This window comes from Leptonychotes weddellii, chromosome 2 (genome assembly GCF_054177405.1).
Source record: "Leptonychotes weddellii isolate Sample4059 chromosome 2, ASM5417740v2, whole genome shotgun sequence".
NCBI classification, from domain to species: Eukaryota; Metazoa; Chordata; class Mammalia; order Carnivora; family Phocidae; genus Leptonychotes; species Leptonychotes weddellii.
In genome coordinates this window covers 86,282,112-86,306,564 of record NC_138370.1, presented here as the reverse complement: position 1 = coordinate 86,306,564, position 24,453 = coordinate 86,282,112, and the positions used below count along the sequence as shown (strand labels likewise).

The 24,453-nt window shown below is 35.9% G+C and overlaps 1 protein-coding gene across 4 annotated transcripts in view; it reads left to right on the top strand.

Moving 5' to 3' along the window:
- AFG2A (AAA ATPase AFG2A) overlaps nucleotides 1-24,453 on the top strand; it is a 334,925-nt gene that overhangs the window by 75,604 nt on the left and 234,868 nt on the right. For 3 of the 4 annotated variants that reach the window (XM_081811922.1, XM_081811924.1, XM_081811925.1), the window contains exons 12-13: nucleotides 11,823-11,876; nucleotides 13,425-13,504. The exons of the other annotated variant lie outside the window; for it this stretch is intronic. In XM_081811922.1, the coding sequence (XP_081668048.1) occupies nucleotides 11,823-11,876; nucleotides 13,425-13,504 (134 nt within the window). The remainder of the gene's footprint in view (nucleotides 1-11,822; nucleotides 11,877-13,424; nucleotides 13,505-24,453) is intronic. 4 annotated transcript variants of the gene reach the window in all.

Genomic DNA, 24,453 nt, shown 5'->3' with positions numbered 1-24,453 from the left:
ATTGCGACAGTTGTGTAACTCAGATTATTAAGCTCCTTCTATGTGTTCTGTGTTCTCTCATTTCTGTACATGGTAAACAAAGATGCATTAGATGGGCTCCGTGCTGTCTATCAACTCATAGTTTAGTGAGAGAGACATTTGACTAAACAAGAGATATAATGAAATGGGTAATATTTAGAATCTTGATGATTAAATGTTTGTGAGAAATGAGAAAGAGAGACGTCAAAGGTGATTAAAATTTTCACTTTCAGTGACTGGTAGATGGAAATTCCCTTTTGGAAGAGTTAGCACGTGAGGAAGAGAGGCAGATTAGAGGTGGGAAAGCAGATACCAGACTGGGATTTACACATGTGGAGTTTGAAATGCCTGTGGAACAACATGGCAGGTAATATCCAAAAGGCCATTTTTAGTATGGGTTTGTAGCTCAAGAGAATGGTCATTTCTAGTGATGAAAGCGTGGAAGCTGAAACCCAGTGTTTGCAATTCTGCATTAGTCAATAAAGGAGTTGGAGAGTGACTAGAGTGGTCAGTAGTAATGTAAGGGGTTTCTGGAGGCATGTCTACATTCATACTTTATAGCTAGCTGAATTGTAGTCAACATGGTACTGCTGTGCAGATTCTGAAATGTATCGTTTTTGTTTCCTGAATTAACAAATTGTGGGGAAGGTTTGTGTTGTACTTTTTTTGAGAGGAACAGCTTGAATTCTGTTCCCTTCTCTGCTAGCCCTTCTCGCTTTTTAGGGTTTTTACTTGCCCAAGGCATTTCTTGCCTAGTACTTAATACCTGTTTTCAAACCTTTTGATGTACTTTCCCAAAATGGCCTTCTGTATGTGCTGATGCCGTACTTTTTATTAATTTTCAAGATCTTTTACTCATATTATATATATGTAATTCTATCTCATGTGAGTTTGGGTTTTTATGAGTATATTCCATAACATTTAACCATAGTTAACACTTAGGTTAACTTGCCTTCCCTAGACATTTTAGAACTTATAAAAACTTGGTTTGAATTGTAATGGCCAAAAGCAACAGGCAGGTGTTAGGCACATTTAAAAAGCCCTTGGGAAGACAGGAAAAAACCCAGTAGTGATTAAAGGGGCAAAATTGCAAGGCAGTTTTTTTGAGGTGTAAATATTATACTTGAGTTTGTGACTGATAGGATATAAAATCATGAAACAATAAAAGATAAGTCAAATTTAGTTCTCACTGGATTAATAGCACAGCTGGACAAATCTTTATGTGAATTTATGTTATTTTTGTTTTGTAAACTTGAACACTTGAAATCTTAACCGTGGAAACATGAGAAATAACATTACTCCAGAATAAGCCTACTTATGGTACTTAATTTGTTTTTCTAGTATTTCTTAATTACCTTTATGAGTGAAGCACATTATCTGGGCAGGTGAAATGTGGCAGGACTAATATACCACAGTTATTTGGTAACTAAAATTGGAAAAGAAATAACCTTATCTAGTCCCATCACCCCTATTCTCTGGATTTATATATTACTTTTTTAAAGACTTAAAAAACCTATCAGCAAATGTGGCACTCATATTTTGATGTAAATGGTCTCGTTTATAATGGAAATCAATAAAATTCTTATTTTCAAATTAACCCATGTTAGCAGCTATTTATTGACAATTACACTTTGCATTTACCACTTGTTCTGCTCCCGCAAATACCCTTGAATTTGAATTGCTGGTACCATGTAAAATCTTTTTTTTTTTTTAAAGATTTTATTTATTTATTTGACAGAGCGCACACAAGCAGGGGGAATGGCAGGCAGAGGCAGAAAGGAGGGTGAAGCTGGCTCTCCCCACTGAGCAGGGAGCCTGATGGAGGGCTTGATCCCAGAACCCTGGGATATGACCTGAGGCAAAGGCAGATGCTTAACCGACTGAGCCAGCCAGGTGCCCCACCATGTAAAAATCTTAAGGGCACATTTCCTTTTTTTTAAACTTTTTTTATTTTTAGAAGGGCTTGGAGCAAATAGAAGACATCATAGTTTTTAGAAAGAGTAGTTGTCTGTGAACCAAAATCCTGCATTTTTATCATTATTTTCTGCCATTTAACTTTTCTGGGGGTTTTGGCATTTCATTCAACTTCTTTGTACTTTGTTTTCCTCCGGTTTTAAATGAAGTAGGTTAGACTAAATGACTCCTAAAGCCCTTGCACTAACAACATTTTGAGTATGCTAAACATAGTGCTTATATTCTAATCTATTGCTTATCCTTTGTTTCTTTTGATTGCTAAACTTCTAGGGCATTTCCTCTAACTGTGAGGTGTGATGCTTAAGATACTTATATGCCCACTCTGCATTTATTAAGCTGTGTGACTTTGTGCAAATTACTTAAACTTCTTTCACTTCATATTTTTTTTCTGTAAAGTTATGATAAGAATATCCATCTCAGAGGACTGGTGTAAGCAGTGGAGGATAATACATATGAAACATTTAGCAAGATTTCATGAAATTAGTTGACAGTAGTTGCTGCTTTTTTCTGTTTTTAAGAATTGGATATATATTGGGCCTCAAATGAAATAAAAAAGTATAGCATAATAGCTTATAACTCCTTAAGTTTTCTGTTAGAATAAAATGTAATATATGTCTTTGAAACCGAATTTAATCTTTTGCAACTCTTTGTACCAGCATACAGTGATTTTTAGCTATTTTAACTTTAAGCTCAAAATAGACCTTCCTTGGTTATGATATTGCCTTGACTTCTTATAGAATTCTGGACCCATGTAACATATCAGTGTAGCTACTGGGACGCATTTTGCAGGCCAGTCATCTAGGTAAGATTTATCAGCATGTTGGTCTCTGCAAAATCATATGTTCTGTAGGGATCCTATGGAAGTCTTTTTTTTTTTTTTTTTTTAAGATTTCTTATTTATTTATTAGAGAGCGTGATTACACGTCTGGAGGGAGAAGGAGACTCCCCGCTGAGCCGGGAGCCCAGGACCCTGGGATCATGACCTGAGCCAAAGGTAGCTGCTTAACTGACTGAGCCACCCAGGTGCCCCTCCTACAGAAGTCTTTTTATTACTGCTATGACTTATTAGTAATACTTGAATTATTCCAACCCATATTTTCTTTATAGTGCAAAATTCTTAGATTTTCAATTTTTTTTTTCTTTTTGTTTTTTGAAGAAAAAAACATTGTTTCTTATTTACAGTTTTCTTGTAGCTTACCTCTATGTAGTAGAGGAATGACCCTTTACTGGTTAAGGTTATGTGCCATATTTTCACATTTCAACAAAATATCAAGTCTGTTTGCCTAAACCTCATGTATTTAAAACATTAATTTTTTTGTTATTAGTAGCAGGGTATTGATATTATTCTCAGAGATCATGAAATGATCATAATCTTGTACTTTTCAACACTGATGTTCAAGTCATCTTTTTTAGATAATCTGTGGAGAACAATAATTATTTCTCCAGATTCTCTACTTTCCTTCAGTTAAGCCAGATAATTAGAAAGCAGTATATATGCGTTGTATATATTGCCTGAATATAAAGATATGTCTTCACTGGATTACTATTTTATGTCATGCCCTTGACATTTATAGAGAGTTGCTGTAAAAACAATAACAATAATTCAGATGTGGCATGATAATTACATTAAACACAACAGTGACACCAGCAATTTCCTGTCTGATTATTATCAGGGCACACTTGCTTAATTAGTTACCGTAAGTGGAATAACATTCTACATAAAAATTTCTCACCCTTTCTTCACTCTACCCTCTCTGACCTCCTCCCCGACAAAAACCCATTTTCCTAATTATCTAAGGTTTGTGTTATTGAGTGGGCCCTGTTTCTTGTTTTATTGTTCACTTTCTTAACTGTTTGTCCACAGTCTCCTTTGGGTAAAAGTGTAATTTATCATACTGTAAATGAATAGCACCTGCTTTATTTATTTGACTTTATGTATTATGAACCAGCAGACATTGTTTTGCACTGTAGTACCGGACTAAAAATGATCATGTGAGGTGAAACCATGCAAAAATGATCAATGGGGATAATTACAACTGTTCTACAATCTTTAAAAATTTGACGAAAACATTAAGACCTCTCTTACTCTTGGTTATAAATATGTAAGGCAGTGCATTTTGGCTGCGTAACAACAGCTTTCTTGCTGGTCTCCCTGCTTCCAAGCTGTCTCCTTAGTGTAGCCATTCATTTACACTCTAATGGTATAAAACTCCATTTTATGAGGACACTACAATTTATTTACATTTTTTTAATTGAAGTATGATTGGCATACAATGTTATACTAGTTTCAAGTGTACAGCATATTGCTTCAACAATTCTGTACATTACTCAGTGCTCACCACAGTAAGTGTAGTCACCGTCTGTCACCGTATCGTGTTACTACAATATTGACTATATTTCCTATGCTGTACTTTATATTTCCATGACTTACTTATTTTATAATTGGAAGTTTATACCTCTTCATCTATTTCACCCATTTTTATATTAATGAATTCCAGGATTAGGATTTATTTTTGGTTGCAAACAATGCTTCTGTAATATTCTTGTATATGTCTCCTTTGGTGTACGTACAAGAGTTTCTCTATGGTATATATACCTAGAAGTTATTGTCATTGGGCATGAACATCTTAAACGTAACTAGGTGACATTGCTTTTTAAGGTATCATTAATTTTTTTCCCTTAATATTTTAATCAATTTTCTTAATATTTTTAAGTCCAAGTTTTTTACTTACCAATCGTGTCATTGATATTTTCAGTGACTTTTGATCTTGTTGACAGAAATGAACTGTTTCAAATTGTGTGAGATTAATCTAGATCAAGGGTCAGCAAATTACACAGCCTTTGGGCCAAATCCAGCCTGCAGCTTGTTTTAATCTAGCCCTCTAGTTAAGTATGAATTTTACATTTTTAATGGGATGTTAAAAAAGAGAAATATGTGACACAAACTATATGTGGCCCATAGAGTCTAAAATATTTACTGTCTGGCTCTTTATATTTTGTCTTCTCAATTCCACAGTACTCAGGAAAATGCCTTCAAGTTTATTTATCTCACTGATGGCTATAAGTGTAAATTTTGTGTTCCTATTACATGGTCTAACATGTGTCTTAAAAACAAGCTTGGGGCACCTGGGTGGCTCAGTCTTAAGCGTCTGCCTTCGGCTCAGGTCATGATCCCAGGGTCCTGGGATCGAGCCCCGCATCAGGCTCCCTGCTCGGCAGGAAGCCTGCTTCTCCCTCTCTTACTCCCCCTGCTTGTGTTCCCTCTCTCGCTGTGTCTCTGTCAAATAAATAAATAAGATGTTAAAAAAAAAGCTTGTAAAATTGATTTGGTATTAAGTCATTGCTGTTTCTTCAAAATCCTTTAAAAAGTGAGAACACTGTGCTTCAGCCTAACTAATGTTTCATCCTTTGTCTTCATTGAAATTAAATCTCTTTTGGGATGCACTATTTAAGAAATTAAGATAATTAAATCATTAGTGATGAGATTAGAGTCATGAAATTTCTCTGTAGCATTTTTGGGGAAATAAGCTTAAAAACAATTTCATTTAGTAAACATGATTTCTTGGAGACAGTTTAGGTACCAGTGTATAAACAGTTGGTATACTAATTATAAAGTGTAGTCATCAAAAGCACTGTCCCAAGCAAGTTTTCTTAAAAATGTGTTTGCTTACTGATGGTTTATGTGTTTCCTGGTTGTTTGTAGATTTCAGTCACAGATGTAGAAGTACCTTAAATGTTAGATGTTATTTTATAATATGTCATAATTATGTTTTTAATATATCTGCCCCTAATTAGCCTCAAGTACTAATTTTTTAGATTATGTATAATCTATTACTCTGAAATAATTTTGAAAAGATTATTTTTAAAGAAAAGAAGAAAACAGACATAAGAAATAGATGAGAGGTTTTTTGTTTTGTTTTTTAGGGAAACAGCTTTGTTAATGTTATATAAAATTTACTATGTATCATCTTGGATTAATCAAAAAAATCAGGCAGAAAGATAAAACTCTCTCTCTTATTACTTAAGGATTTCTATGTTGATGCTATCAAATAACTCTTCTTAAGTGAACATGACTAAAGGCAGTATCCTTGGTGCAGCTGGGTTTTGTCAGCCTGAACATTGAGATACTCTTCCTGTTCTTTTCTTATTCTTATCCTTGACTGTTCCACCCTAATCCCCATGTGTTCTAATGCATTCACTTGTTGCCATACTATCATATTGCACCCATTGTGGAGGTAGTATATAAAAAACAGTATTAAAGATCGTCTCCTTTTTATCAGGCATATTTATAATTTGAAAGACTTTTAATGCCTATAATTTTTGTCTGTTTTTCCCATCTGTTTTTTTAATTTTTTTTCCCTCCTGTCTTTTGGATTAGTTGAGTATATTTTGGTATCCTGTCTTATCTCCCCTATTTTCTTAATAGCTAAACCTCTTTGTTTTACTTTTTAAAAAATACTTGCTCTAGGTTTATAGTACAAACTTAATTTATAGTTTACCTTCAGATAATACCATACTACTTTATGTTGTAAGATTCTTACAATTTACTTTCCTTTATGCTGTATTTGTTCTATACTTTATCTCTACATATATATAAACCCCACAGTATATTATTACTTTTGCTTTAGATGGTCAGTTGTCTTTTTAAGAAATTAATGAAATATATTTAGCCACATATTTACCATTTCCAACAATCTTCATTTCTTTGTATTTGATACAAATTCCCTCCTGGCTTTTTTTTTTTTTTTTAAGAGAGGGGAGAGAGAGAGATGGGGGAGGGGCAGAGGGAGAGGGAGAAAGAGAATCTTTTTTTTTTTTGCTTTAAATCTTTTTTGGGGGGAAAGGACACCACACTTCTACTCAATTAAGAGAAACATTTTTACAGTCTTGAGGTCTTTCATTTTCTTTACATTTATCATGCCATGAATGCATAGGGAATGGGTTCCAGCAGTTTGGGCTCCTTTCCATTGGTCCTCACAAAGTGTGCTTCTCTGGGTGGGGCAGGCTGGCGCTTCAGTTGAACCCAACTACCTTTCTCTTTGGCTTCCTTCTTTCTCTGATCATTTTCCTTCATACGCTTCAGGAAGCTATCTCGGCTCATTGAGTGTTTAATATGTGTACGTTAATTCTCTTGGCAATAATCTTGCGCGGAACTTCTTTGTTTACAACAATGCCAACAGAATGCTAACATCATAGACTCTTCCAGTTTTGCCATGGTAACATTTGTGGGGCATTCCTTTTTGAACAGTGCCCATTCCCTTGATGTCCACAATATCACCTTACAGATTTGCTTGTATGTGGCCAAAGGAACAACGCCATGTTTTCTAAAAGGCCTAGAGAACATATAGTGGGTACCTCTCCTCTTTCCCTTTGTGTTGGTCATTTTGGCGAATTACTGGAAGATGGCGGTTCCACCCAAGAGAATCCTAAGCAGGCTCCACACCGAGCACAGAGCCCAGCATGGGGCTCAGTCTCACAACCCTGAGATCATAACCTGAGCTGAAATCAAGAGTCCGAGGCTTAACCTACTGAGCCACCTAGGCGCCCCTCCCTTCTGGCTTTAGAACTTCCTTTAACATTTCTTGTAGTGGAGATTTGTTGGTGATACTTTCCCTCAGCTTCTGTTTATCTGATATAGTCTTTAGTTTGCTTGCAGTTTTTAAGGATATGCTATTCTAGCTTGACGGTTGTTTTTTGCAGTGCTTTTGTCCTAATGTCACCTGGCTTATATGGTTTTGGATGAGAAACCAGTACTGATTCTTTTTTTTCTGCTTACATGTAATGTGTCTTTATGGTCTCTGACTTCTCTGAAGATTATATCTTTATTGCTGGTTTCCAACAACTTGATCTTTTTTTTTTTTTAAAGATTTTATTTATTTGTTCATGAGAGACAGAGAGAGAGAGAGAGAGGCAGAGGGAGAAGCAGGCTCCCAAGGAGCAGGGAGCCCGATGTGGGACTCCATCCCAGGACCCTGGGATCATGACCTGAGCCGAAGGCAGACGCTTAACCATCTGAGCCACCCAGGCGCCCTCCAACAACTTGATCTTGTGATGTTTTTTTCTCCCATCATTTTTAGGGTTTGTTGAGGTTTTTTGATCTGTGGTTTCATTGATTTTATCAAATTTGTATTTTTGTTTGTCTCCTTATGCTTTTGTCTGGATCTCTAATGTACATATTTTAAATCTTTTGATATTGTTATATAAATCCCTGAAGTCTCATCATTTTTATTAAGTCTCTTTTGTTTCTGTGCTTCGGTTTGAATAGTTGCTCTGTCTTCAAGTTTATTGATTGTTTCACTATAGTGGCTATTATATTTATAATACCTGTTTTTAAGACCATTGTCTGCTAATTTAATCATTTCTGTTATTTCTGGGTCTGTGTGTATCAAATCTTTTTTACTTGTCTCTAATATTTCTGTCTGTGGATCAAGTGTTTTTTTTCTTCAACTTCCTTGAACTGTCTAAACTTTATAAAAAGTTTGCAGGAGTAGTCACAAATAATTTTTTTTCCTTAAAGCATTTGAGAATAAGTTGCTGCTGTATGCTCCATCACCCTGAATACTTTAGTGTATATATCTATAAAAAATACATCCTGTCACATAACCATAGTACAACCATCAAATTAGAAAAGAACATTATTATTACCACTTAAGTTTTATCACTTGTCCCTATACTGTCCTTTATGACAAAATGATCTGGTCCATAATCATGTGCTGTGTTTGTCATGTTTCTTAAGTCTTCTTCAGTTGGGAACAGTTCCTCACTCCTTCCTTTGCTTTCATGACCTTGACAGTTTTGAACATTACAGGTCAGTTATTGTACAAAATATCTCTCAATTTGTTTTTTTTTTGATATTTACTCATGATTAGATTCAGATTTTTCATAGAAATAATGCTGTGTTCTCATTGCATCCTTTCAGGTGATACTTGATTTTAAATTGTCCCATTGCTACTAATGTTAACTTTGATTATGGGGGTGTCTGCCAGGCTTCTCCATTGCAAAATTACTGTTATCCCCATGAAGTTAATATTGCTTTATGGGTAGTTACTTTGAGACTGTATAAATGCTTGTTCTTAACAAATGTTAATGGTAGGTTTCCATGTCTTTGAGCACTTTCTTACTGTCTAGGCAGTAAGATTTCCAGACTCATTTTGTACATCGCCTATCCCAGCCTTGGAATCTGCCATTTCTTTAAGAGGCCCTGATATCTTTTGGTGGAGAATTTGGAAGCCAAGTTTTTAGACTTTAAAAGCCATGCTCTGGGTGCTGGGTATCCTTATAATTATTGGGATACGGCTACTCTCAGGTTCTCCCAGGGAACAGAGCTCCGGAATATGAGTGTGTATACACACACACACACACACACACATGCACACACACACACATACACACATGTACACACACACAGGTGTATATATCTGCACACACATTTTTATATTTATTTATGTAAATATATTGAAAATCTTGAATTTATACTGGTAATTCCAATTTCAGTTCAGTACAGCAGAATTCATTCTCAGTTTCTTTATTTAAATATTTACCACTCCTCTACTAGTGAGGAACCTGGCTACTATTATCCTTAATTATTTATTTGATCAGTCCTTTTAAATATAATTCCCCTTTACTGCCTCTGCCCCTTTTCTTCCAGAACAAACATACTCCTCACCTGTCAGGGTGATGCCACCATCTTCCTTTCCCACCACTCCCCACCTCTTGTAGCACCATCCTCCTCCCACTGACTTAAGCAACCTCTGCTGGGCTGCTCTTCCCCACGTGTACTTTTCTTACTCCACTAGGGCTCTGATACTGAGTACAAGGCCACCCTGTCGCCTCAATGCTTTCCTTATCCTGTCCTGCCCCTCCATGTTCTTCCTTGACATCTTCCAGACTGTACACCTGGCCACGTCCTACCCTTCCATGAGGATACCTGCCTTACCCCACTGGGGCTACAACAGTCGGTGTAATATTGCACTGCGCTGCCTTCTCATGTGGACCCTTTCCTCCATTTGCTTTGTGTCAGTACTCCATGCTGTTCTGCTCCCTTGTATGGGAACTCTCCATATCATACCTTGTCCAGACCCTACTAGAATGCCCTCCTCATTCCACTCAGACTGGGACACCTCGTATTGAGCCACCCTTCGCACTGCGCCCAAGTTCTCCTTACCCCCTTGATCTCTGATACCTCATGTTAGGTGGTTGCTACCACTACCCCGTGCTGATGTCCACTCGCCCGTCTGCGTTCCTCCCAACCCCCCTCCAGCCAGAGGAGATAACTCCCTTAGAACAAAATCTCAGGACCACCAACACTGCTAACCCTCAGTCAGAGCATCACACCGTGTCAATGACAATGATTCTTGTCACCTTCAAGGTGTCCATTCATTCAGCCTCTGTCTGAATCTCCCTTCAGATATCTGCCACTCAGCACTTCATTCAGCTGATAGAAAAGCTCTTTTCCCTTCTTGTGTCCAGGTATTTTAGAAGGGGTACCAAGGGTGAAACATGTGCACTTCTAGTAATAAAGTTCTATAAATTTTTACTAACTGGCCATCAACAGGGAGAATCCCTATAAAAGTGGCTCATCTCCAAGTGATACACTGCATATCGCTGATTCAAAGATGAACATTTTTTTTGTTCTGGAGGGTTTTTTTTTTTTTTTTTTGACATTTAACATTTTTGAATGTTAACATTTTTCTTTCTTAAATATCTAAAGTGTCATACATTGTATGAAAAACAGTAGGCTTTCCTTTTTTATTGCATACCTATCTACTGTCTCATGACACATAGTCATCACATCACAAAAGTCATGAGATAGTGAAAACAAAACAAGGGGCGCCTGTGTGGCTCACTCAGTTAAACATCCATTGAATTTGGCTCAGGTCATGATCTCAGGGTTGTAAGATTGAGCCCTGTGTTGGGCTCACTCACTGGGTGTGGAGCCTGCTTAAGATTCTCTCTCTCCCTCTCCCTCTGCCCCTGCCCCACCCCCCAAAAATAAAAAAAATAATAAAAAATAAATAAAAACAAAACAACAAAACCCTGTTGTCCTGAGACCACAACTGTTCCCTTCAGACACTGGTATAAAGTTTGTGCTCTAATGCCACATGTCTTTCTCAGCTGTGGGAACTTTCTCTCACTGTACTCTATTAAATCAGCTGAGAAGAGCATGTTTAGCCCTGCAGATTCATATAGTCAGTGTCTACATGGCCAAGTCAAGTGAGAGCAGAGAGCTCGAGAGTGGCATTTATACAGGAAATACTCAGGAACTGTAAGATAATATCATGGATTACATGACTTCCATTCCATTCTCAGGAATTATTATGGAGTCATAAGAAGAATAGCCCTGAGGTCTTGTTTCTTGTCAGAGAGGGATATTGATCTAGTGGACTAGGATCCAGAATGACATGTAGACCTGCTCAGAACCAGCCACTGGTTAGATCTGGGAATACATGGATGGTATCTCTGTTGGTCTTCCAAATTAGACTGTTCTCTCTTCAGTACCTAGCACCACACCTGATAAATAGTAAAAATATGCGTTGACAGATAGATGAAGAAGAAGAAGTTAAACTATTATGTTTAGTCACAGCCTTTCCTTTGCATTGATGTATAGTTTTTGGAATATGTTCCAAAATATTTTGGAAATATTTTTAATATTTGAGGCATAGCTAACATCCAATGAAAATAAGTATGCTAAAGGAGCCAATTTAGTTAAGAGCAGATTTTTATTTTTTTCCTCTTTTTCTTCTTTTATGTATTCATTTTCTCTTTCATCGAAAGACATACATGTGGTTGCATTTACCAGGACATTGAACAGTTGTTTTCTTTTCATGCAGGGGCCTGAATTAATGAATAAATATGTTGGTGAATCTGAAAGAGCAGTTAGAGAGGTAAGATGATTATGCCTTGAAGTGGAACTCTGCATAGGGGAACCATCCTTCTGTCCTTCTATATGGTCTCCATTTTGTTTTGGGTTATAGATTCTGAAATTTCCAAATCTAAATTCTGCTATATTTGTTCTTCAGGCAAACATTATTTTATTATTTAAAAATGCAGTTTCGATCATCTACAATACTTTGTGTTTAAACATCATAATACTACCAGCCTTCAGTCTTACCAAATGAAGATTTTTAACAACTGCCGTCATTTCATTAAAAAAACAAAACAAAACATCTGTACTTACAGAGATTGCTTGATCTCAGAATGAGATTTAAATCTTTTAAATTACGTAGTCCTTTAAATTGAATAAGCCTTAGTATATGAAAATTTCACTGTACTCTCCTTATTTTAATTATTTTACCTTTGCCTGGTGATTTAGACAGTGCATCCCCCCTTCTAAGATTTAAAGCCAGTGCCTAATTGATGGGCCACTCATTCATATTGTGGAAGCTGCACAACTGGTAAATTCATGCAAAATCAGGGCACTTGGAGTTGGGTAGCTACAGCAATTTGACCACAGGTCTTGGCTTTCCTAGGCAGGGGTTGGCCTGCCTCACACAGACACCCTGTATTCTTACAGAAGCTAAGCAAGGACAAGAACACACTAACAGCAATGGAATGGATGGTCTCCCATTTGTGAATACCTGGGTGCCAACCCAAGAGTATTAGAGATTGGAATACTTGGTTTTTCATCTAAGAAAAAATCTTAAGTTACTTTTTGTTCTTTTTTTTTCCTTTAAAATGTAGATAGTGTTAATTGTAGGAAATATTAACAACAGTATTATCATTGATTCCAATAAGAAAAAGACAATGTTTATTAATATTAATGTTTTGGTAACTGTTCTTTATTTTTATGGTAGTGATCCTTGTGACCAGAAAATGGGGGCCTAGGTTACAGATAACACACGTTTGGATTTCTTTCTGCTTGTGCTGACTTTTTCTAGCCTGTTTCCACATTTTGCCCCTGTGGCTATTTGGCCAGTCCCTATTGTTGATAGTCTGATTGACTTCTGGTCTAATTAGTCTGTGCTCTTCCAAGGTTTGGTCATTTTTCTTGTTCTGGCTTTACATCAACCATTACTTTCCTGCACAGTCTTCAGAGGAATGAGCAAGGAGTGTGGCTTTTGGGTTTATGGGTATTTTATATGCTAAGCTATAATTGATTTTACATGTTTATGGTTTTTTTTTTAAACGTGTTTATGATCGTTAATAATAGCTGTCATTTACTGAGCTCTTACTATGTTACATTGTGCTAAATGCTTTGCATTCTTTTTTTAACTCAGTTCTTAAAATAATCTTCTGAGGCAAGTATTTATCATTATCTCCATTTTTTAGATGTAGAAATTGAAGTTTAGAGAAGTTACCGGCGAAGGTCACAATTAGGCTGGTTGACTTGCATGTAATAGATTTAGTTCCTAACATAGTTTTCAAACAAAAGCCAACTGCAGAATTTTCTGAAGTTTGCTGACCTTTAGCTAATATGGCACTCTTTTCACCAGATCTTCCGAAAAGCGAGAGCAGTGGCCCCTTCCATTATTTTCTTTGATGAACTTGATGCCTTAGCAGTTGAAAGGGGCAGGTAAGAAATATTTAAAATATTGGCAATTACATTGTAAAGTAAGTAGCATTTCATACACAAATTTTATTTATTAATACATTTAGCCTAAATAAAGCATTTTTATAATTCACATAGTTTTTTTCTCTTACACCCAACTATTTCATGTTATCACTTTATAATACTTTCATATACATTTTTTTTAAAACCACTGATATCCATTTGGGGCATTTAAGTTAATTTTTATAGCTTATTATTTACAGAGACCCCTAGTACTGCCTGTCAACATTTGGGTTGTTATATACATATGATAAATGTAAATAAAACTCCATTAAGAATAATTATACAATACAGTAAAACCAATTATAATAAAGGTGTTATTTTACTGATTTTAGTATTCTCTGGATTATGTTTCCTAAAATATAGTTACAGTAGAATAAAAATTAGTATTAATAGTTTTGTTCCTGAATCTCAAGCAATAAAGATTATATCATTTTAAACAGGTGTGTGTATATATACATATATATATGTATACAGATGTATATATGTGTGTGTGTATGTGTATGTGTGTGTGTATCTGAACTGTTTACAAGTATGTGTTTTTTTCTTCTACAAATGTTTAGAGGTCCTTTTAAGGATTATATATTACAAGTACTTCATGTGGAGAATGTTAATTTGTATGCTTTGTCATACCTTCTTGATGGGATATATTGATTAGAAAAGTTTTGCTTGGGATGCCTGGGTGGCTCAGTCGGTTAAGCGTCTGCCTTTGGCTCAGGTCATGATCCCAGGGTCCTGGGATCGAGTCCTGCATCGGGCTCCCTGCTCATTGGAGAGCCTGCTTCTTCTCCCTCTGCGTGTTGCTCCCCCTGCTTGTGCTCTCTCTCTCTCTCTGACAAATAAATAAATAAAATCTTAAAAAAAAATAAAGAAAAGTTTTGCTGATGATAATTACAGTGATGGTAGAAGGCACCTTTTAGGTTCCCAGTATTAAAGTCTGTAAGAGGCATTGGTGCTCTCTTTCTTCCCAGGTAGAGCTGCCTCATCAGATGAGACTATGAACTGTCATTAGGAGACTATTATTAGGAGGTAGTCTGCCCTGCTCTTCACTCTACCCATTTGATATCCTATAAATACCTACTGGTCTTTTTATTTTATGAGTTGAAGTACTTGGACTCTTTTATTACTTCTGAGGTGAGGTGTCACAAAAGGTTACAAATAGCTCAAGTTCACCTTAACTACAAGAGAAGAAAAAGAAGCCAGAGAAGTTTGCTGAAGCAGTGTGACCTGCCACATTTATGTGACATCAGAGACATTTTTGGAGCCTAAAAAGGAACAGGGTGGGATACACTGTTAAATATGAACCAGATGGGAGGTAGTATATGTAGCAGAGTTCTCATAAAATGCTTTTGAAATAAAATGGTGTGAGAAACCAGACAGGGCACTTGATAGGAATATCCTATTTTTGCAGGCAATTTGGCCCAGTAGGAATTTGCAAATATTTTAGAGATGCTAGTGATTTGCAGCCTCCAGATATCATTTCCCCTAATAGTCTTCATCATATTGTGTATTGTATACCTCCCTCCCTCAGTGTCTTATTCAAACCAAGGTCAAATAAATTCTATGGTGTTTCCTTTGTATAGAAAAATTTTTGGTCAGGTTCATTGATGTTTCAGAAAACAAGAATGAGGGGCACCAGGGTGACTCAGTTAAGTGTCTAACTCTTGATATCTCAGCTCTGGTCTTGATCTCAGGGTCATGAGTTCAAGTCCCCCCGTTGGGCTCCACGCTGAGTGTGGAGCCTACTTAAGGAAGGGAGGGAGGAAGGAAGGAAACAACAAAACAACAAAACAAAACAACAAAACAACAATGAGGCTGATAAACAAACGTAATGCTAATGGTCCAAAGTAGAGACTTAGCTGTTACCTTAGGTGCACTAAGTCTTACATAGATTGTTTTTTATAGCCATAAGAATGTCAAAGAGTGATAGTCTGTTTTCACTTGTGGGGTTTTATTTTTCCTGTTTTTGTTTTTTAGAATTGTGTGATGGCCAGCATTGCCTAGAAAGTGATTGTTTATCTAATTAGAATGGCTGGCACTTAAAAACCGAAACATATAAAACCTCCACATTTATATATTTGTTCTTCAGCTATTTGAATTGGACAGTTCCTAGAAATTGAAAAAAACAGCTATTGATAGATACCAAAAGTATAAAATTCCCAAGATACTAAACCAATTTTATGCATTGTTAAAGAAATAGAAAACATAGAAAGATTAAGAACTCCATAAACTAGGAGGCATTTCTACATAATATTGGACTATAGAATAGTTATTGCTTTAATTTGTTTATTCTTTTTATGTTTTCTGTGATAACATTCAGGTCAAACCCATATGACTGGTTAAAAAATGACAGTGCATAAAAAGACTGTTTCTTCTTATCAAGATTTTAATTTCTAAACTTAAAACGCTTAACAAATTGAGCAGAGAATTATGATATACTCTAGTCCCTGTTACCTGTGTGTGTTAAATCAATTATTTTGACTATTTGAAGTTATTCAAGTTAGCCATGAAACTGAGGTTTGCAGCCAGGAAGCACATTGTAAATAAAGCATTGATATATTGTTTGCTTAGTTTTAGAAATATTTGTGCTTTCAGAATGAAAGATTTTTTCATGCTTATAAAAGTATCCAGTTACAACCACTATTTTCTCCTCCTCCCTGTCCCCATTAAATTTCTTGATTTGAAAAATAAATAAGCCTGTTGTTTACTTTTTTTCTGAATGCCATTTAAATTATGGGTGTTCTGAATTCATATTGTGAGTTGGAGAAAATGTTGTAAGATTCCCTTTATGAAGTGCTTTGATGATCTCTGTAAGACTTGGGAGAATTGAAAATGCTGTTAAAGTAGCAGAGCTCTTTGGAAAATAGATATTATATCAGGGATTATTTATTTTTATATTTTATATTATATTTATTGAATGCTTAGTCTGCAAAAGCACTGAGGTAGGGAAGAGATTTAAATTATACTGGGCTAATAATGATATTAGGTAATATTCATTTAGTGCTTGTTAGGTACTAGAAACTATTCTAAGTGCTTTATAGGTAAAGAAACTCACAGAAAGTCCCCTGCTTTAATGCAAGGTAGGATATTATACAGTTGACAATTGGCTCCAGTACTCTGCCTCACCTCCCAACTAGTTTAAATATTTACCCTTTTCAGGGTCATAGTCAGGAGGAGAGAGCAAGCTGAGCAGTAAATCATCAGTCAGCCTTGTCTTAAGCAGCAGTCCTGTCCTCAGAAGTGGAGAGATATAGAGCGAGTCCCCATATGCTGTAGTCTCTTAGCCCAGTCCCCTCTGATGGAGAAAATGGCCACTGACTAACCTAGAGATGCCTAGAAGAACTTTCTCTGTCTAGGACATTCTAGCTAGTCCCGGGATCCTAAATTATCCTCATTTGCTGACATTGATTGCCTGGTAATGCCAAACCTCAAGCAGGATTAGAAGAGGTTCGAAATCAGGAAGATACCTCTGGAGCTAAAGAGGCTCATCTTGTTTGTTTAATTAACTTCCAAATAATGTGACTGTCTTTGTTTAGACCTCACTCACTATGTTATGGTCTTTTTTTTGTTCTAACTTCTAATCATCACAACAACCTTAGAAAGTATAGGTCCTGTTTTCATCTCCGTTTTACAGGTGAGAAAGCTTAGATATATAGATGCATAAATACCTTAGCTCAAGGTCATGTATCACTAAGAGCAGAGCTGGGATTTGAATTTAGGTATTTTGACTCAGAACAGATACTCTGAGCCACTTTTTGACTCAACTACCATACCACAGATGCTAGGATTCCAGGTATAAGTAGTTAACCTTTCAAGCTTGTATTTATTGTGCATTTTCCCTGTGACTTTAGTAACGACCCTGTTTGTCTAACTGGGCTGTTGTTACATTTCTCATTCATTCACTTGTTCAGTAAATATTTATTGAATGCTTAGTCTGCAACAGGCTTTATGTTGGGGATAAAACAGTGAACAGTACCTAGGGCAATTTCCTTAATTTCCTTAACCTCTCTATGCCTTTGTTTCTTCATTTGTAAATTGGAGATGATAGTACTAACAAATTTTAGGTTGTTAGAATTAAATACACATAAAGTGCTTGACACAGTACCTGGCATTTTAGTAACTGCTTAAAAAACTTTAGTGTTTCTTATAATGTCTGCATAGATATTCTACTACTAATAGTAATTATTTCCATATAGATAGAAATATAGTAATAGACATAGAAATGAACCCTGTCCCACCAGAGTTTACATTCTAGTGGATGAAACTGAAACATTCGGGAAATTAGAAAAAATATTCTACAGATGACAGGCACTATGGCGTTTCATCGATCTAAGATGCCTTTAGTTGTAAGACACATCATTATTGTATGTACCATTACTGATGAAAAATGTAGCCTTAAACTGTGATACGGTGCCAAGAAGTCACCAACTCCAAGAGACATCTGATTTCAAAAATTTAAAATATGAAAAAAAGGTTGTATCTTAGAAATAGAAGAAAGTGGGGTACCTGGGTGGCACAGTCACTTTGAGCATCTGACTCTTGGTTTCAGCTCAGGTCACAATCTCCTGGGTCATGGGATCGAGCCCCGTGTTGGGCTCTGCACTCAGCAGAGAATCTGCTTGGTTCACGTGCACGCATACATTCTCTCTCTCTCTCTCAAATAAATAAAATCTTAAAAAAAGAAATAGAAGAAAGATAGTAACTGTTATTTGGGAGAAAGAAGATAATCTATTCTGTTTTATAAAGTCAGTGCTTTTAAATATAAAAAATGTTCAGGATATTGTTTTATGACCAGAATGTAAAAAAGATGATTAAATATATAGAAAAATGAAAAAGATTAAGTGCCCTGTTAAAAGCTGACTGAATGATAGCTTCTGTGAGGTGTTGGAGAATCTGTGATATTAACTACTTTCTTGTTATTGCACTTAATCGTCCGCAATTGGTACTTGGAGTGGTTGTGGAAAAAGTAAGAAGTTCTGAGCCAGCTTTCATTGAAAAGGAAGGTTTCAGGCTTAGCAACATTCTGAAAAGAGCTCTGAATTTTAAAATAATGATCAGGAAATGGAATACCCTCTTCTAACAGCATATCCAGATTTCAGGTGAATTCAGTGAATTCACGACACTAAGCACTGTAGAAGAAATTTTTGTGGCTATCATTTCTCTAAACGACACTTTCAAGGAGGGTTATACATTTTTCTAATGTGATATTTGTGGTAGTTTTAAAAATTTCATAAAATCATAAAATTTTATAGCTGAAAAAGTTCTTAGAAGTCATATAGTGCAACTTTTGTTCTTCTAGGCAACAGAAGCACCTAGATTTTAAGACAAGTGGCACATAATTCCTTTGTGGCCTGGACAAGACTAGAATTCATGTCTTCTGATTCAGTGCTCTTTGAACTGTACTACTGTTGCCTCTTATGCTATCAGGATTTGAAATAGAAAAAGCGTGTTTATGTTGTAGTAAAAATTCTCATGTATCTAAATATTTAAAGAATAGTTTTTATGTTTAAGAAACTCTAACCGCTTATTAAATACTTTTAACCACTCTTTTGTAAATCGGTATTTCAAGTTCCTAAATTAAATGCCTAGTTCCTGATATGCAGATTTTCCTAATTTATACTTAATTGCCTCAGATATAACAGTTTTCACATTTGTAAACTCTTAATATTAAACAAGTGCTGGGGAAAAGAGAGCAAAAGAAGATAACGTATAACATTTTTCATTATAATGGTTCCATAAAGTATAGCAGAGTTCTATGACTATTTTTTGTTTTGTGTTTTGTCTATGCACTGTGGCTGAATACTATACCACAGATTAAAGGTACAACTTTTCTTAGAGAGATGGTCTGTTGCAGCACTTTATTGGAAATTGGGAATTATTTTTTGTTGTTGTAGGACACATAGGTCTCATTATGGCTGTCTTGTCTTTGAAATGAAAGCTTGCTTGTATTTCACACGCACTAAGAAAATTACCATAGGTAATGCTTGTGTTCAGAGTAGTGTGTGTTTGGCTAGCCTTCTGTAGGCCTTTCTTAGGTCTCTTCCAAGCATGAATACTGACTATGGGGGTGTGGGAGGTAGTTTTAAGAAACAAAGTCAGATGGGGGCGCCTGGGTGGCTCAGTCGGTGAAGCGTCTGCCTCGGCTTCAGGTCATGATCCCAGGGTCCTGGGATCGAGCCCCGCGTCGGGCTCCCTGCTCAGCAGAGAGCCTGCTTCTCCCTTTCCCTCTGCCTGTCGCTCTGCCTACTTGTGCTATCTCTCTGTCAAATAAATAAATTAAAAAAAAAAAAAAAAAGAAAGTCAGATGCCTACCATTTAGAACTCCATGACATTTAAAAATGTATACTGGAAAAAATTTAACTTGGATAGATGAGACGCTGGTCTGTAATTTAGAAATCATGTCAAGGGGCAAATGATGGGGCATTTTATTTTATTGAAGGAGTTGAAAAGGAGATGTATGTATCATTTTTGTGAAAATTTTAGTATTGAAGAATAAAATCTGTTTAATCACTGCCATCACGGCAGTGAGATTTTCTTAGGCTAGTGGTTGGCACACCTTTTCTGTAACAGGCCAGTTAGTAAGTATTTTCGTCTTTTTGGTCCATGGTCTCTATTGCACTTCTTCATCTCTGCTGCTGTAGTGCAAAAGCAGCCATGGAGAATATGTAATCAAGTAAGAAAACAGTTGGCTGGCCACATTTAGCCTGTGGCTATAGTTTACTGACCCATTTTAAGATATCATAAACATCCCTTCGGTCCATGGCACTGTAAGACTTTTGAATAGGAATAATTTGGAAAAGGGGCTTGACTTCTGAAGGGAAAAGAGAATTAATGTTTTAGGAAAGCCTAGCTTCAATATTTTCTACAGCTGAACATCTTTTTTCCATTGTTGTGTTGCCTATCTGTAGCAGATAATAAAGTTTTATAAAATCATTTCATTATGTTAGTGATTACACATTTGTTTTTAAACTTTTTCTTGGAGTTGGTTTTGATTTCCTAGGATGTCAGTTTTATGGTTTTGTTTCCTACTACAGCTTTGAAAGTCAGCCAAGAATATTTCTCAGCCCATAAAACATTTTCACTATGCTATTCTCCAGCTAACTCTCAATGATCTGTGAAAATAAAGGGCAAAGGAAGCATGGGTAATGGGAATCCAAAGAATTTCCTTCACCTAATCATCAACATTAAATACAGCCACCATTTCCTCTTATAACAAATAGCAAATTGGACAAGTAGGAGTTTCACTTCTTTCTGTTTAGAAGTGCCAGTTGGAGGTGTCAGTAATAAGTTTTTGAATATGAATATTTTTTTAAAAAATAATGAATTAAATAAATTTTCTTGGGGCTACACAATACCAACACAGAATGCAGAATTTTAAAACTAGAGGATCTATCTATCACTCTATATATTTTCTAATTTGACTCCCTTATTCATACATGCCAGTAATTACAAAGTCCTCAAGGGAACAATAATATCTTCATGCTCTTATCTCAGATGTCTAGCATAGTGCCTAGCAAAGAAGTACCCAGACATTTATTTTTTGAATAAGGGAATGAAGGCTTAGAGAAACTAGAAATTAGGTTCACTTAGCTGGTTGTTAGCGGAGTCTGTCTTCACTATGTTTTAGTGTCTTTTGTGAACCAATTTTCTTTTAAAATTAAACACTGAGACTATCTTTCAGAATTTTTCTCACCTGTCTAATGTTCACAGAAGCACCATTATCTTCATTATAGAGAAGCATTTGTAAGCTTTGGAATATATTCACCTGTCAAAGAGCTCTAAAAAGAATTAAATGAAGTGCTAAGTGATACTTTTTTCAAAAAAATTCAATAGTTTTTATACACACTAACTCTGAAAGTGGGGCTGGACTCACCAAACTTTGTCAGTTGTGCTAAGGATACAGGATGATAAATACTCTTTATAATGTACCTGATAGCAATGTAATCAAATGATAACAAAGGATAGCAACAATAATGAAGATCATATTTTTTTTTTTTTTTAAGATTTTATTTATTTATTCATGAGAGACAGAGAGAGAGAGAGAGCAAGAGAAGCAGAGGGAGAAGCAGGCTCCCAAGGAGCAGGGAGCCCGATGCGGGACTCGATCCCAGGACTCTGGGATCATGACCTGAGCCGAAGGCAGACGCTTAACCGTCTGAGCCACCCAGGCGCCCCATGAAGATCATATTTTTAAGTCAGTGAGGAGACATTTTGAAAAAGATTCTTGCCTGCCTTGGTATACTAATTAATTTTGTAGAAGGGTCACCAAGTTACCCTCTACCCAGAAGGCTATTCAGTAAGACTTATTTTATTGTAGTCCAGCTTATTTTAATCAAGTTTTTTCTCAAGTAAGCAAGCACCCAAGTCTTTGGGTTCCAAATCCTAGATGTCTATAGCTATACTTAGAGCATACAAATGAAGATCCTGAATCAGTATCCATCCCCCTCCATGCAAAAAAAAAAAAAAAAAAGTAAGTTCATTTAGAAGGCAAAAGAGAGCAGAGAAAAACAGATGAAGAGAACTTCTGTTGGTATAGATCCAAGAAATCAAACAAGTAGAGATTTTCTTCTAATTAGTGTTTCTTGATCCAAACATTTCTGTATCTGCGAACACAATCTTATAATGTATTATATTTGTTTTAGGAGGTTTTTGATTTTTTAAAAAAAATTTTTAAAAAAAATCTGAGACATAAAAATATTCTTATCTGGAAATTTTAGCTATTCAAAATAAGTCATTCCTTGAGGACTCTGAGGAGCCCAAGCTACTATTAATTTGAACAGCTAATACACAGTTAACATTAAAATGTAAAGAACTCAGGGCACCTGGGTGGCTCAGTCGTTCAGCGTCTGCCTTCGGCTCAGGTCATGATCTCAGGGTCCTGGGACTGAGCCCCGCATTGGGCTCCCTGCTCAGCAGGAAGCCTGCTTCTCCCTCTCTCACTCCCCCTGCTTATGTTCCCTCGCTCGCTGTGTCTCCCTCTGTCAAATAAATAAAATCTTTAAAAAAAATAAATAAAATGTAAAGAACTTTAAGTACCAATGTATAGCAATCTCCTACTAATACATCTTACAGAAACAAAGTATCTTAGTTTAGTTTATTAGGCTTACTGGCTTGGGCATGCCTAATAGTTATGAAGAGCTTCAGATCAGTTCTTATCTTAGTATTATGTTGGTGGTTTTCATGGCAAAATTAAGGAAGTTTGATAACTTTCTACCATGTTGTAAGTAAATCTAGGTAGGGAACTGACAATATGAATCTGGATGGATGTACTGACCTATGCTATACTAACTTCTGAAAATCTACCAATGGTGTCAGCAACCATTTATATACCAGTCTCCCCCTTATTAGTTTATTTGTTAAGATAACTAAGAAATTATGGATTTCTTGGTTAAGCCAATTATAACAGTGATAATTATAATAATGATAATGCTTATAATGCCTACCTGTTAACATTTTCTTTGTGCTGAGTGTTGTGCTAGAGCCTTTATACATTTTATCTAATTTTGAGGAAGGTATGAGCCTACCCATGTTTTGAGAAAACTGAGGTTCAGAGAGATTTAAGTACCTTTTCCATAAGATTCCACAAAAAAATAAGTGGTAAAGCTGGTATTTGAACTCAAGCTTAATGACTATCAAAGCTCTTTCCCAAATTCAAAGCAACCTTCCCAATGAGTACTAACCAGTGAAGGCTTTACTGGGATGATTTTTAAAACTTCTTATTATATAATAGTTCATTATATCCTATGACTTTAACTGAATTCATTTATCAGTTCTAACAGTTTTTTTGGTTGAATCTTTCAAGTTTTCTATATATAGAGTAACATGTCATCTGCAAATAGTGAAAGTTTTACTTCTTCCTGGCTCATTTGGATGCCTTTATTTCTTTTTGTTCTGTGGCTAGGACTTCCAGTACTATGTTAAATAACAGTGGTGAGAGTGGACATCCCTGTCTTGTTCCTGACTGTAGAGGAAAAGCTCTCAGTTTTTCCCCATTTAGATGGGAATTAGTTGTGGGGGTTTTTCATATATGGCCTTTATTATGTTCCCTCTAAACCTACTTTGTTGAGGGTTTTCCTCATGAATGGTTGTTTATTTTGGCAGGTGCTTTTTCTGCATCTATTGAAATATTCATATGGTTTTTATCCTTTCATTAATGTGGTATATCATGTTGATTAATTAGCAATTGAATCACCCTTGCAACCCAGGAATAAATCCCACTTGATCGTGGTGAATGATTTTTTTAAGGTATTGTCGGATTTGGTTTGCTAGTATTTTCTTGAGAATTTTTGCATCTGTGTTCATCAGGGATAATGGCCTTTAGTTCTCTTTTTTTGTGGTGTCTTTACCTGGTTCTGATATCAGGGTAATGCCATACAACATAATGAAGCAGCAGAAAGAGAAATTAAGGATTCAGTCCCATTTACAATTGCACCAAAAATAATACGATACCTAGGAATAAACCTAACCAAAGAGGTGAAAGACCTATACTCTGAAAACTATAAAACATTGATAAAAGAAATTGAAGATGTCACAAAAAATGGAAAGACATTTCATGTTCATGGATTGGAAACACATATTATGAAAATGTCTATACTGCCCAAAGCATCTACACATTTAATGCAATCCCTATCAAAATACCACTAGCATTACTTACTGGGTAATGTAGTGATCCGAATGTAGATATAATGTATACAAATACATTGTATACAAATGTAGTGATCCGAAGGGGTTTGTGCACCCCAATGTTTATAGCAGCAATGTCCACAGTAGCCAAACTATGGAAAGAGCCAAGATGTCCATCAACAGATGAATGGATAAAGAAGATGTGGTATATATATACAATGGAATATTATGCAGCCGTCAAAAAAACCCACAAAAAAACACGAAATTTTGCCATTTGCAATGACGTGGAT